The sequence below is a fragment of the Cyprinodon variegatus genome, unplaced genomic scaffold (genome assembly GCF_000732505.1).
Source record: "Cyprinodon variegatus isolate N-32 unplaced genomic scaffold, C_variegatus-1.0 Scaffold87, whole genome shotgun sequence".
Taxonomy (NCBI): domain Eukaryota; kingdom Metazoa; phylum Chordata; class Actinopteri; order Cyprinodontiformes; family Cyprinodontidae; genus Cyprinodon; species Cyprinodon variegatus.
The window spans coordinates 770,215-785,589 of NW_015150540.1; the positions used below are offsets into that span (position 1 = coordinate 770,215).

General features: G+C 36.1%; 1 protein-coding gene across 3 annotated transcripts in view; it reads left to right on the top strand.

The window, feature by feature from the left end:
• Positions 1 to 15,375, top strand: part of LOC107083911 (protein FAM19A1-like) — a 43,867-nt gene that overhangs the window by 20,784 nt on the left and 7,708 nt on the right. For all 3 annotated transcript variants that reach the window (XM_015373463.1, XM_015373462.1, XM_015373464.1), the window contains exon 3: positions 13,033 to 13,173. In XM_015373463.1, coding sequence (XP_015228949.1) covers positions 13,033 to 13,173 — 141 coding nt within the window. The remainder of the gene's footprint in view (positions 1 to 13,032; positions 13,174 to 15,375) is intronic.

Consider the following 15,375-nt stretch of genomic DNA (forward strand, 5'->3'; position numbering starts at 1 on the left):
AAAGGTTAGATGTTACAACATTCCTTCATCTCTCCTAAGTTGGTCATTATTGCCCAGCTACAATGGCATCCACATTCTTTTCTTTTTCAGATTTATTTCAATATGCTGTGCAGCAGAGATAAATGGCATACACTAAAGTTGCTAGTTACATTCCATGTGTCAAGATCGTGCCCTTTATGGACATCTGTTTAAGTTTCTTTTTCAGTCTTCAGTTACACTTTGATTTATGTCATTCTGTTTTGTTGGTCACTGNGCCTGTAGACAGCTAAAGATAGGCACCAGCACCAATCGCGACCCCGCTTGTGATAAGCAGGACTGAAAATGAATGGATGGATGGTTTCTTTTCCATATTGTGTTATATTTAAGCAGTGTTGTACTTTTTGAGTTACTCTCTGTTGCCCTTTTGTGCCAGTCTCCTTTCCTCCCAGCTCCCTTCTAGTTACTTCTATCCACACCTGCTCCTTATCAGCTGATAAGTCCATTCATTGTTCTGTCTCCCATATATACACCCCCTGTGCAGTTCCTCATTGCTGGATCATCTTCACTGCATCACACCTCCTTTGTTTCTGGATTTGTGCTTCTGCTGCCATCTGCATTTAAATTAAATCTGAAAGAACTCATCTCTCCCTCCTCATCTCTGTATTTGGGTTCTCAACTAACTTCCACCAAACCTGACACCTTGTAATTTAGAAGTCAGCGATGATGTACACATTTCAAAATTGATGTCATAACAAAGACTATTCGCTTTTTACGCCTTACAGTTCATCATGGAATAGACATATATAATTGCTTAATATCCACTCTGAAGCCATTGACTGATTTGTCCCTCAGTCACAAACCAGACACAACTTCTTACACAATGTAACAGTTATTTCTACTGATGGGACACCTTCTTAAGCATAAAGCATCTTCAGGCTTTAAATAGAAAAGGCTGTTGATTGATAACGACAATTAAGAGACACCACCTCAGGTATAAAAGACACCGTCTCAGTTATAAAGATCAAAATATGTGTTAAGGTAGATACCACAAGAAAGAAGGTGGGGGAAGGAAAACACAAGGACTTCTAGTTTGTAGAGGGGATTACAGTAGGGTGAGCCTCCCTAAAGTTGGTATATCAGAAAGATGGATAGCTTCTTTTTTCCATGTTATATTTACTATTAATATATTTGAACTTTTTTTGTGGCTTTTCTTTTTTATTTAGTCATAAAAGAGCTTTCATTTTATTGTAAATAATAAATCATGATTTAATGTATTTTCATTGTTTTATGTCCTGTTTAATGAGAGGTGTGCACTGTTTTCATTTCGAAGAAGGGAACACCATTGTGTAGGGCTGTCTTTTGGTGTATGATATTGGCAGACTACATAAAATTGACAAAAAATATTAACTTGAGAAATGCTTTTCGACAATCTTTATTAGAATACAAACACAATGCAAGAGTGGAATTGTTTTTTTCTTAGCAACATGATGATGATCCCAAACCCTTGTTTGGTTTAAGAGAAAAACAGTAAAGCTACTAGAATATTTTAGTCATCACACCTTTATCCAAGAATACTAACCCAAAGAGAGTGTGTAAGGAAAAACTGCATAGGAGATAGTTTAGGTGGTAAGAATCACAACTTAGCAATGGATTCAAGAGGGAGAATTTCAAAGTTGTAATTCTAATCAGGACTGCTGCAGTATTGAATACATTTCAATGAGCATTTTCAACGATTCCGTATAACATCCCACAGCTTAATTCATGGACTTTTCTATTGATTTATGTGTATGTGCTGATTAATGCATGTCAAAAGGCTAATTTAAAAAGAGGATAATATGATTTAAGCATCTAGGCTAAGTATTAAAAAAGATTAAAGCCTTTCTAATGTCCTACACATTCTTTGTAAAACAGTTTTTAAAACTGTTATTTTGTACTTCAATCTTTTAAATAAAGATGCCAGTCCTAAGTCTTTCCTCTCAACACATTTTTACACAGCTTATTGAGCAATATGTTACTTGATTTTGACCCTATTGTTTCCATCTAAATTAAATACGGAGTTGCTGGGACTTCAGATGTTTTACAGAGGGCAGGGAGGAAAATAGTTACTCGGTCTGACACCATGCAGTCACATGTCTGCTTCTCAGTGGTTTCCATCTGCATTAATTTGACATTCTCTAATCTGGCACTCCTGTTTCCAGTCAGCAATAGAAATGCTGCACCTTGCTGGCTTGAATGTCTTTAGAGGGCATGCACAAGGGGAAAAAATGGAGCCTATTATTGGTCACCTTGGTTGTGTTTTCCATTAAAAGGTAGCAGACGTGGTGCTCTAATACACAGACGGTATTGGTTCAGGGATCAGGCAATGCTGTCTGGGTTAAATGACTTTAAAGCTCCAAAATAATTAACAAGAGGTGTTGGAGGACTTGCAGGGGCTTGCGTTTGACATGAACTCAGCCCAGGATGTGTTTGGAGACATTCAAATGTCACATTCTTATCAAGATTGTCACATGGCACTTGTCTGTGAGCAAACACATTCAGTGCAGGCTATACGCATAATGTCATTGCCTGACAGTCACCGAATCCAACGTCTCAGGAGAGTAACTGGTTATCTGCTAAATTGAGTCCCCAAGGCTTTCCATTTCAAGTATAACTACTCTCCTTTCCAGCAGTGCTTGTATTTATTCATTTCCAACAATTTGGAAAGATTAATTAGCTTTAAACCAAATAAAATATGGTGCTCAGATTCCCTGTATGAATTGTTCATACAGGGCTTTTCTTTGTGAATTCACTGACTTGAGCTCCTGGAACAGATGGCAGAAAAGTGTTGCCATTCAGAGGATATACTTGCTATCAACGTCTCCAGAGACAGCCGCACAGGCTGGGCTCATTACAGTAGACAGCAAGTCATTGCATACTTATTGCATTGTGACATTTCTATTGAGACAGACTGACCATTTTCCTCTGTGCAATGGCTGTTTCATCACGTCTGAAGAACCATTTTCTGGTCCCATGTGAACCCTTTTTACATTCATTAAGCAGGCAGTACAGCAGAGCTACAGAAATTCTGAACCTGTGCTACATTTATGTCATGCGTGATTTGACAGCATTTGCCTTCATCTTGACTCTCTGTCTATCAACCTCCTTCTAAATCTTATCAGACACAGGTTTAACTGACTTTGACAATTTGTTGGGGTTCTGTTTTCTGAATAAGGGGTTCAGCTGACAGCAGGTGTTGTTATTTGTGTAAATGCCAACATTTCATTGATGTGCTCTAAAAGTATTGTGCGTATAATTAGAATAGATGTCCTTGTAAGTGAAAAGACTGAGATTGAACCTGTTATTTGACAATTCTGTCAGACAGACAGACCGACACATAGATAGATAGATAGATAGATAGATAGATAGATAGATAGATAGATAGATAGATAGATAGATAGATAGATAGATAGATAGATAGATAGATAGATAGATAGATAGATAGATAGATAGATAGATCTGAGATTTCTTTTGTTGCAAATGCCTAATAGTTAGTGCTCTAGTTATTCAAGGACTACTTCCACTTTAAAATGTATTTAACCATTGCAGGCATTCTTATAATAACATCATTTCCATTTTCCAATATTCAGAAAATGTTGAATATTAGAAAATGTCGTTTTCTTTATTTCTCATTGCTCTTATTGTTTTAAACACATGAAAAGGCAAGATAAATATAACAATAAAAATGCAGATTTTCTGTCAATATCATGTTGTTTAGACAAGTCTGTTTAAGGTGCTATGCTGTTTCTGCAAGTAGATAAGGGAGGGGATTTTTTGTGACAATGTCTTGTTGCTCTTTTTGGCATGCACTTTGGTGTTTGCTTTTCTCCCTGAGCAAATATTCAGCCAGGAACCAGCTTATATAGACTCTAAGACTGTAAAAAAAATTCTGGTAGTTTGATCTTTAACCACCAAATAAATCATTTTGCCAGTGGCTTGCGGACATGAGATTTTTTTTTTTCACACCTTAGATATGATTTGAATCTAATTACTGCAAGTACAACATTCCCAGTGATATATCCTTCCTTTTGACCAAAGGGAAGAAATATTGATGGCATTTGCCATCAGAACTGATTGGTTGTTTGGTTTATTTGTATTGATATCAGGTAAAAATTAAACTGTAAGAGATTACATTAATTTTCCAGCACAGGTTGTCATGGTGATACAGCATTGTATAAAAAGTAAAGCAGCTTTGAGACATAGAAGCCCAGTGTTGTATTTGTGTCTGATTCAGACTTTTAACCATCTTTTTAGTGTAAGCTCCTGAGTCAGCTGACAGAGGTTTCTGACATTAAAAATCCACATAGGCCCAAAATAATCAACATATGATAGCATTTTGTTAAAGCTCTCAGCCTTTGGAAATGTAGTTAAAAAATAACTACAGCTTTTGTATTTCTTCATTTTTTAGATCTGCAGCTGGAGGTCTTTTGAATTTAATTCTGCCATTTGAAGATGTAAGTGGTGGTGGGCGCTCTACAGTCAGTTGGATGGTAGAAATAAGTAACCTTTATTATGAGAAATAAAAAGCACAGTAAAAGTAGATGTAATACTAAGTCAGGCTCTTTTCATGTTCTGCCCCAGACCATACAACATAAGCTGAATGCTATGTACATTTTTCTAAGAAAATGGATGTGCTTGAGCTCCTAATCTTTTAGTAAGAAAGGAGGCAAGTCTCATGTTCGTGACTTTTCAGCACCCTGGCATACAGTATTTTTTTTTAAACCTCTTCAAACTACGAGAGGGAATCCCAGCAGGATAGTCTCTGCTGAGGCTGGAGCAGTTTGGGGAAATTCAGGCCAACCAAATGAAACCAGTGAGCCTTGGTAATCACACAGAGACTTCCAACAACCCTATTCAACCACAAGACAGGACTGACAGACTTAACAATACCAAAATCCCCAACTCCACCATTCCATTAATAAACCCAGGAATTGTTAGATCTGTTAAACCCACAGTAACTCTGCTGAATCAGCAATGCCAGGTATTTTACCCGAAGCTTTTTGACAAGCATTGATTTTAAAGTATTGAGACTGCAATTTATCAGCAACACATCTTCCTTCAAGCCAACATGATGAGAGCTTTGTCCATATTGATTCTGAATTTCACATTTATCAATGCAAAGCTAACCAATATGTTTTGGCTGCTCATGTATCACAATATTGTTTGTGATTTTGCTTGTGAAGATTCTTAGTCATCCAGCTCATAGTCATTTCAAAAAAGTAAAAATAAAAATAAAAAAAACTGGACTTAGTTTCCGAGTTTGAAGACATTTTGCTTCCCATCTAGGAAGCTTTTTCAATTCAAAATTTCAGAAGTAGCCTTGATCTCGAGGCTTTATAGAGTGGACCAAAACAAAGGCTTCTTTTGGCTTAGAAAACATGCAAATTGAACCATAGGAATGGGTTCACCCCCTAGGAGTTGTTTGGGTTCTTTGTTAGCCTGCAATAACCGAGTGAAAAAAGGACTGATGTTTTTTTAGTGTTTTATACCTGTAAAATATGCTTTTAATCCAAGAACTGAGTGTAATCAGAATGCATATTTGATTTTATTGAATAGGGCTGTATTTTGTCATTCAGTATATACCACTTTTTCACTTCCATTTAATTTTTTTTCTAAAAAAACTTAATTTATATATTTTATCAGATTGAGTCACAATTATAATAAAATTTTAGAGCCTAACAAATGGCACATAACGTATTGGAAAATAGAACTAAAACTGGCAAAGTCATTAGTCATCATAATTTTTCCTGTAAAAACTTTAATATGACCATTTCTCCAAACAGGCTGCCAAATACCTGGTCTGTTATTCATGGCATCTGAGATATTCTCAATCTTTTGAATGATCAAAACTAAAACAATTTACTTATTAACAGACCCTTCTGACAGATTTATTCACATTGTATTTACTACACTTTTGGCAAATGGGAATTCAATCTATAATTGATTTTCTTTTTGCACCATCTTTTGATAGGCTATTTTTGTTTACTATTCTGGGAAGTGGGTATTAATTAGTTGTGTATTACAAGTGTTTAAAAAGTGACAAAAAAAATCCTTTACACATCAGTTACAGTCGTACTGCTCTTTTTTTATTTCTGGGATGTAGACATGAATAAATGATGATACATCAAGCCTCTAGGCATAGGCTTGTAAAATGCCTCCCACTCAACCTGCAGAGGTCTAAGACACCTTGACAGAAAAAGACACAACTAATCCTGGCAACTTGTTAATCTACAACTGTATATCTAGATGTTCAGCTGTAGTAAATGTTTTGAATCTTCAGTTACCATGTAGGTTTTTTTCTCCTTCTTTTGGGTATTTGTCTCCTATTTCTGTGCTTCTCCTGGGATATTTTTAATCCCATTGTTGTTGTTTTTTGTTTTTATCATTGACATTTTTTTTTTCACTTTAGTAATTGTGTGTCTCATGTTGCTTTAATCTCTACATGGTGGTTTTGTTTCATCTTTTACAGGAATTTTGTGTCTCTGTTGTATTGTCTTTTCCCTTGGTTATGATTATTTTTAGACTTTATTATAATTCTTGGGATTTAGAAATTTTCATTTACTCAATTGGATCTTTTGTATGATAGATCACACAAATGGGCTCATAATCATGACATATTAGGAAACATGTAAACATGATTTTTTTTTTTTATGCAAAAAAAAAAAACTTTAAAAAGTGTGTCATGCTTGTGGATTCACTTCCCCAAAGTCATAATTCTAGTAACCCGTTTTGCTGCACTTACAAGTCTCTAGTCTATGTCTGAGTAAAGTATGGTATTATTTGATTTCTACATCTGTGGTGTTCTATAGTGTCTGAGGACCTATTTTTTCTTTTTGTCACCGATTTCCTGTTACATTTTGGTCTGAACTTTGACTAGACCCTAATTACAGGCGAATATGGTTAGATTTGTCATTGTCCTGATGAAAGGAGAAACATTCTACCCAGACCATAAGTCTCTTGTAGCCTCAAAAAGGTTTTCTTGTAGGATTTGATCTTTATTTAGCTGCATCAAACGCAGCTGAATCATTATAACAATGCTTCTCTTCTTGCCAACTGAGCTAGCTGTCCTGTCAACAAATTCTTCCAGCTCATCTGTGGATCTATGTTGCTCCTTTGGTCTCTTGGCTGCTTCTCTGATTAACACGTCCTTTGCCCTGTCTGTCAGTTTAGATGCATGTGAAAGTTTGGGTTGTTTTGCTGATTGCACTTTTCATTTTTGAAAGATGGTCTGTCAGATAATAAACTGATCGTTTTATACTTCATGCCAGACCTTCTGTTATGGTTACGTTTTGTATAAGTTATGAACACACTGAAGTACACTAAAACACATTGGCACACATCAACATACGGTGAGTACGTCAAGAAATTTTGAGCGTGTTTCAGCGATTTGACGTGTTTCAGATGATCGCTTAACGTGTTTCTTACTTACAGCTACTGTATAATGGCGTATTGGCAGCGTTTTGGTATGAAAGGGGGTTCACAGGAGGAAACTGTCTGTACTCCTCCAGAATTCATCCCCATCGTAGGGCAAGAAGGTGACTGTCATGTATCCTTCCTGGGTTCACGCTCATGCCCACGGCCAAAAAACTTCCTGGCAGACATGATGCTGAATGTGCTACAACTGCAATCCTTCTTTCTTTATTTATTTTTTTTCTTTTTTATTTATTGGGGGAGGGGCAGTTAACGGCAGCTAGGTTAATACCCCGAACAAAGAAATCTTTTTATGCAGACCGGGCACCTCGATGATCAAGGCATATGTACATAGGTCATGCCTGCTAACCACTTTTATCTGTAAATAAATCAATAAAAAAAATTGAAAACATGTTTTCCTTATATATTAGAAACATATTGTTTAAGTAAAAAATGCAATGATAATATTTATGTGTCACTTCACGCAAAAATAGAAGAAAACCTATATGGAGGTGGAAACTTTTAGCATAGCACTATATTGTGTTACTCTATTTAAAGAAACACAATACATAAATATTTGTAGTGATAATATGAAAAAATGAAAATTTTATATTTTATAATTCATAATTTGTAGTTTATAATATTTCCAATCAGGTGTTTATATTAAAGCTAAAACAAAAAAAGAAAAGCTGCATTAAAGACCAGAGACAGTGCAACCATAGATAGCCTTAGTAGACACACAAGGCATTCATTTTCCTGTGGATTAAGTTTCTGAAGATCAAATCAGCAATAAAAAAATCAATACCAGGGGCAGATATGACCTAAAAATAACATGACAGAATAGCTGCTACATATAGCACAATGTCCTGACTTATCCATCTCAGTCTGAGCTGAAAATGAGCATGCTGTGGTTGGTGTTCACCTTTTTGCCTGACAGCATCTGTATCCACGCTCAAAGTAATGAAGAGGCAGGAGAAAGGAGCTAGGTAACAAAATCAGAGCGGCTCCACTGGTGACCTTCTGCTTTTCTTGTGACCTGTGAACCTATGAATGACAGTCTGTGCATGACCCTTGTTCTCTGTCAATTATAATGCGGCTGCAAAGGCAACACAAGCACACACTCGTACACACCCCGAAGGTGTTGGTTATTTGGGAAGTCGACTTTGTTCAATGTCCCTGATAATGGAAGAAATGGAAATACAGAAAACAATTATACCCTTGCATGGTTCCAGCCCTCACCTGAGAAAAGTATTCAAATCTATCCATGTTATTCTTCCCTTTACCCTGAAATATTCAGAGGGGAAAGATGGGCTCTTGGTGCATGAAGCGTGTTGCACTTGCAGGCTGAAATCATGGGTGAACTTGAAGAGCACTAATCAGTGTTGCATTGCTTTTGTGCGAAGGTACCCAATGCACCTGCCGGCTTGAAAATACTGAGGTGATTTGCATTTTTATTTGATTTTAATATATTCTTCAAAGGTGATGATTTCCAAATATAGAGTATCCCGCATTCGTGCTCTGTTTGCTAGCAACAAGCAATGCAAGTTAATTCTGTTGAGTAGTGTGTTTTTAATAGATCAAAGACGGAATCTGGGGCTGTCTTATGCAATTAAGGCGATGCATTAAGAAGAACAAACCCCTGTGGGCTGTTGTTTTCAAATGATGCCCCACTGCTTCCACTGGCGCATTACGATTAATGCTGTGCAGACATGCCCTTTTGTTGAGCGCATCAGACAGCTTGCCATGTCCTAGCACACTGACATAAAGATCATAAATACTTCTTTTTTTGAATCAAAGGTTGATGATGCTTTTAGAAACCCAGGTAAAATGACTAGACTTACAAAACAGCCAAAAGCAAATATTTCTTGATTCAGTTCACTTTCCATTCTACCCTTTTTAATTTCTACCCTGACCCCACATCTAAATAATACCTTTATTAAAAATATTCACTTGAATAAAGTTTTTTAGTACTTATCAATTATTTTTAGATGAGCAGATGCTTTTGCAAACTCCCCAAAATAACAAAAAGTTGCAGAGATGTGAAAGTCAAGAGTTAAATTCCTTCAACTACTATGGTAGCAGTGGACATACTCTGTGATTTACTTTAGTGAAGAAGGTGGTGTGAAACTTTTTAAACCCATGCATAAAGCTGTTGCTTAACTGGAAAGCTCCTTCTCCCACAGACTGCCGCACCCTAAATGCACCAGGGAGTGTTATCACAGATCCTTGCTCCTAGCAGCAGTAAGACTTTATAACCATCACTGTTCGCAACAACCTCATTAAGTTCATTCAGTTAAATAACATTACATTGTCTTTTTTTTTTTTGCTCATCTCTGGTGTTGCTATTTTTCACATATCCATTACAATGAAAATGTCCACAGCTGTTATTGATGTTTTATTCTCTAAATACAGACCAATTATATTGTAAAAACAAAAACTGTGCAGTACAGTACTCTATTTCTTTTAATTTCCTATCTGTTTTTTTTTTTATGTGTGATCACTTCCACTATAACCCATTTCTGCTGTAATGCCACAATTTCCCCATTGTGGGACAATAAAGACATTTTCTATTCTATTCTAATTATCCAACCTTAACCTTGAACTACATAATAATATATATTTTTTTATCATGTTAAATTCATCAAACAGTATCTACCCTTGTTAAATTTACCCAACACAAATTTTAAATCTCTTAAAATCTAAGATTTAAAACTTAAGTTAAATCAGTAAAGACACCTTAAAATTAGTGATAACTCCTTAATTTAGGTGCACCCCATGAACAGGGCAGCTTTTTCCAACAAAAGGGGTTCCTAGATGGACTATCATTATATGAATGACAGATATATGTGTTGGAGTTCTTTTTCTTTTTGCCTTCTTCTTACCTCCCTGTGGTGTGTTGCCTTGACGAAAAACCTTATTAGCCATATTTAAAAAGGAAAAACACACCGCTGCTTACAAAATTCCGAACAGTACTTTTACAAGAGACTGCAAAAAAAGAAACATCTCCACAGACATCTCCATGAAAACAAATATAAATGAACTTTCATGCATCCTCTATTTATAATCATAACAATAAACACCCCACTCCTTTAGCATGTATTACCAGTGTATAAACATTAGCAAATATGATCTGTACATGAAAAAAATGAGAGAAAAAAGTGAGAGACATACAGCTTGGATGAAAAGGAAAAAAGCAAGGCAAATATTTGTCTTCTCTGATTAAACTAAAGCCACAGTAGGTTGTTTAATATTGAAACAAGGAGGTCTCACAAGAATAAATGGAAAAGGGCATGCTTGTTAACCCCTATTCAAATTCCATGGGGGAAAGCATATTAAGTAACATCTTCACAAGAGAGACACACATGCAGCAGAATAACCAGGCTGTCTTCTTTTTGCTTTGATGTGTAAGTAAATACTGATAATTTCATGAATTTCTGTCAGATAAGTCAGATTATGTCAGAGACAATTTGAGACCAATTCCCCCAAAAAAGAGCTGGAGGTTGTATTTACTTTAAGTTAAACTGGGCTAACAAAACCCCAAATTGCTGCACAGTTTTCTTTCCCAAAGCCTAAAGATTACATCAGCTCTGGTCTTTTTTATTTTGCAGTAAATTTCAAAGTAATGTATTTGTACATTGAATTTAATGCAAAACAAATAATTACCCATTTTAAAGAGGGAAATTAAATAGATTGTAAATAGTTAAAACAGTTGTTTGAATTTGTTTAAGGTACGGGTTGCTCTGATACCCCTACAGAAAAAAATAAAAAAAATGACAGAAACACTGGTATTCATATGTCTTGTTATAAGGACATGGTTATAAGGAAATATCAGTATCTTCCTTTGTTATAACAGCCCAAACAATTGTAGACCAAAATCCAGCTAAGAGTATATCAGTAAAGCCAAAGATTGCTATTTACAAATGCTTCCCATCTGACTGAGGTTGAGCTCTTTTAAGAAGTAAAAGGAAAATGTCTTGGCTCTTGATGCACAAAATAAACAGGCATACTGAAAAAGGGATGCAGCTGTGGATGCTTCTACAACATATTGACTCAGTGGGTTGAATAGAAGCCTTTTTAAATGTTATCTTGCAGAGAGTATGAATAGCTTTTCCTTAAATGTATAATTTTTTCCACAAGCTTTTTCCATCTAGTTGTGAAATGTTAGTTTTTTAAAAACATTTTACAGTCATTAGTTTGTGTATTTTACATGTACAATGGAGTCTCTCTGAGCTTCTCTATTGAGAATATCCTGATGGTTTTAGATTCTAACAGGGTCTCTCTGTGTCCTTTTAAATCAGATCATCATTCATGGAACTCCTCTAGATAATAAAAGGTAACTTACAAGTTGTTCCAGGTCTTTATCAAATCATCTGCAGTGATTTTGTGCAGTTTACTAGTTAAATACAGCAAGGATTTACTTAAGGCTGAGTGGAGAGATGGCTTTTCCCTTAAGAGAAACAGCTCTGCATCAAGAGACCCTTGCAAACTGAAATATTCAAATGTCATAAAGTGATATGCAAATCCAGGCATGACACATTCCACAAACCCACAGCTCATTGTCAAACATAACTTCAAATCACTTTGCTGGCAATATACCAGATACTTTCTCCCTCTCAGCTCTGCTGCTCTCTGCAGTCTCCTTGATCTTGTGTCACACTGACGGGTGTAATTGTCAGATGGTCCTTTACCACAGAACTCTCATCTGTGGAGGGTCTGAGAGCAGTGGGTGGGAGAGGCTGGCGGTTGCGGTCGGGTCGTGTCCATTTGGTCCAGGCCTCTGATCCTTCAGGACACAACCAGCAGTTTGGTGAAAATTGATGGAGGTTCCAGAGTTAATATTTCTAATAACCCCAAAGCAGACCTTTCCTTCTGTCAATATTTTTTTTCCTCTTCTCTCTAACACATTCTATTCATTATCTTTATACTTTCTACATGCCGGAGGGATCTTTCTGAGTTCCTCAACAAGTCGGTAAAAGTACATGTTCACAGATTTTTGCTGCAGAAGCCAATCCTGACATTGATCCCCTACAGAATATGACTAAAATTCATGCTAAGGTTTTAACAGGTCAAAATTATCATTCTGTCTTTGTATTTCTAAAAGCTAAACTACACAGCTCCCCTACCATACCTTCAGATAAAACTATATTTTTATCTGGATTTCTGTAAATAAATTGGTCCTAAATATGATTAAATGATTTATTTATGTATTTCTTCTATCATTATTTTGCATTATAATTTATTGTATGAGCAGTTATTAATCTATGTATCTGATCAAGCCAAATATGATAGTATCTAAGCTGACCATTGAATTTTGATTTGCTCTAAAGGTGATGTTTTAGATGAGCAGTTGCTCAGCCTGACATACAAGAGATGTTAGAAATCTCTTGACATACAAGAGATGTTCGAAATATGTTTTTGTTTCAGGTTATGATGAAATAAATGAGAAAAAAACATTGATTTGGATTCATATATTTTTTTAAAGCAAATTTTATTTTTCTGTTTCATAAATTGCTCGTTTTAAAGTTGCAAGGAACTGCTGTTATTTGTAATAAGAGCTGATGTGTACTCACTAAAATTGAATGTATTGTCTGTTTTGCTTCTCCTTAGAGGGTGGGACGTGTGAAGTAATAGCTGCACACAGATGCTGTAATAAGAACCGAATTGAAGAACGGTCACAGACGGTGAAGTGCTCCTGTCTGCCTGGGAAGGTAGCTGGAACTACAAGAAATAGACCTTCATGTGTGGATGGTAAGTATAAAAAAAATGACAAAACTGAGTCTGTCTTCTGATTGCAGTCAAAAACAAAAAGCTTAGACAATGTATGAGAGCATGTCTACAGTAAAACGATTATTGCATTCCATCATATCTGTAAAAAAAATCTGTCAATATTTTTGAAAAGATGCAAAGGTATCTTTTTTATATCTCTTAAGATACAGTCAACACTGCAGTAACTTGTTTCAAACAAGACAATATTAAGGATAATGTCACATCCTCATGTTTTTTTTCTGACAGGCAAACAGAATGTTTCTGAAAGCGGGAGCTTTGCTCTAAATCGAGACAAACGCAGCAACAGAATTTAACACACCTGAGGGGAAGAGAAAGGGAATATAAAGCAACATAATTCAAAGAGATTCAGGCAAAATAGATGCTGTTTACCTATAAAGTTGGTGGGTATTTCATAACAGTTACATGTGTGCTTTTACAAATATTTCCAATATAGCCTCAATCCTTTGCAGGAAATGGATTTGGCACATGGGTATAAAACAACTTAAAAAACATATTGGCTCCAGGAAACCTCTCACCTGCAGCTTTTATCTTAAATTCTTTTGCAAATATTACAGCAATCTCTGAGCAGACCGCAGGAATTTAAAGTCTCTCGATGTCAGCTCTGACAGATTCTTTCCCTTGGTCTCACATTACAAACCATTTACTGTCTACTTACCCTGTATTTAAAGCAATTTTCTTTTCTGATGGAAAGTGTGTGGTGTGCATTAAAGTCAAGTCTGAGTCACACCTCCCAGTTCTCTCTTCTGATAGAAAAGCCAAAGTTTCCGCGTCTGCATTTAGGTCTAATTGCATGCAAATAAGAAACTGCATTTCAGAACATATATGTTATTTCACTTTCCTGCTGATGCTCTTTGTTGTTTCTTGCAGAAAGCAGACCTGTTAGATTAAGAAACTGAAAATATTGAACATTACCTACTTTAAAGGTCAGACATTCTAGTCAGACAATTTGATGAAGAGACACTAAAATGTCATATATCATTACATTTGTGTGCTTGAGCTGTAACACTCAAGACCAGAATGAAATATAATATGAAGGTTTATGCAGGATTGTGAAAAGTAATCAAATGTCTCAAATTTGATCATCTTTAATTAAAGCTTAAAAACCCCAAATACACACAGATCTTTTACACTAAGAGCCTGATTTTCATTAGGTTTGTGTATAATAAAACGCGCAGCAGATCTTCACACAATGTGTCAAGTGACTGGCATGTACATTGCAGTGAGCAGCGTGTGCATACTTCATTTGTGTTTGTTTGAGAGGCTGGACTACACTACTGTAGATTGCAGAAAATCTGTGTTTTGCATAGTCCAATATTGTGACACAAGCCTAAAAAAAATAATATACCAGTTTAATAATGAAGAAGCTAATTGACAGCTTTATATATATATTTTTATATACAAAAAGTATTTATTTTCTTAGAATGTGTTCATTCATTTAATGAACACCTAGAAAAAGTACACAATATTATATTATTTTTCATGTGAATCCCAAATTGTTCATGCTTTTTTGCCTTTTCTAAAAAGTACTTTAAATCAGCCCTAACTATATGCTGATGAAGATTCTCAGTCATCCGGGTCATAGTCATTCTGTAAAAGCTTAAAAATCAACTACTGGACTTGGTTTCCAAGGTTCCAAAGAAGTTCCAGGGCATTTGAATTGAGAAAGCTTCCTGGAGGGGAAGCGAAACGTCTTCAAACCTTGGAAACCATATCCAGTGGTTTGTTTTTAAACATTTTACGGAACAGCCCTAACTATCTTTATCCAAGCTGGGTCAGATCCTGACGTTTGAAAAATGAGGCAGGGAAAGCAGAATAAAGTATTAGCCTCGCTGTATGCAGTTAGCCAAGCCTTGTAGCTAAACCAGGTCCTGGAAAAAGACAGAGTGTACCATCTCCCATCAAAAGAAAGTTCCTGTACTTTGGTCATATCAGCCGGACATCATCTGGTCTGGACTTGGAAATGATCGTTGCTCAAGCTCATGCCCAACAGGGGTTAGGCTGACGACGCACAACGTGGATAGATGAGATAGCAGTGATTACAGGGGAGAAGGATGTAACGAAGAACATGGCGAAGGCCGAGAAGAATGGTGTAATGCATTGGAGACCCACAATGGAAACAGTCGGGATGAAGAGTAAGGGCCGGATTTATCAAGATCCAATTTT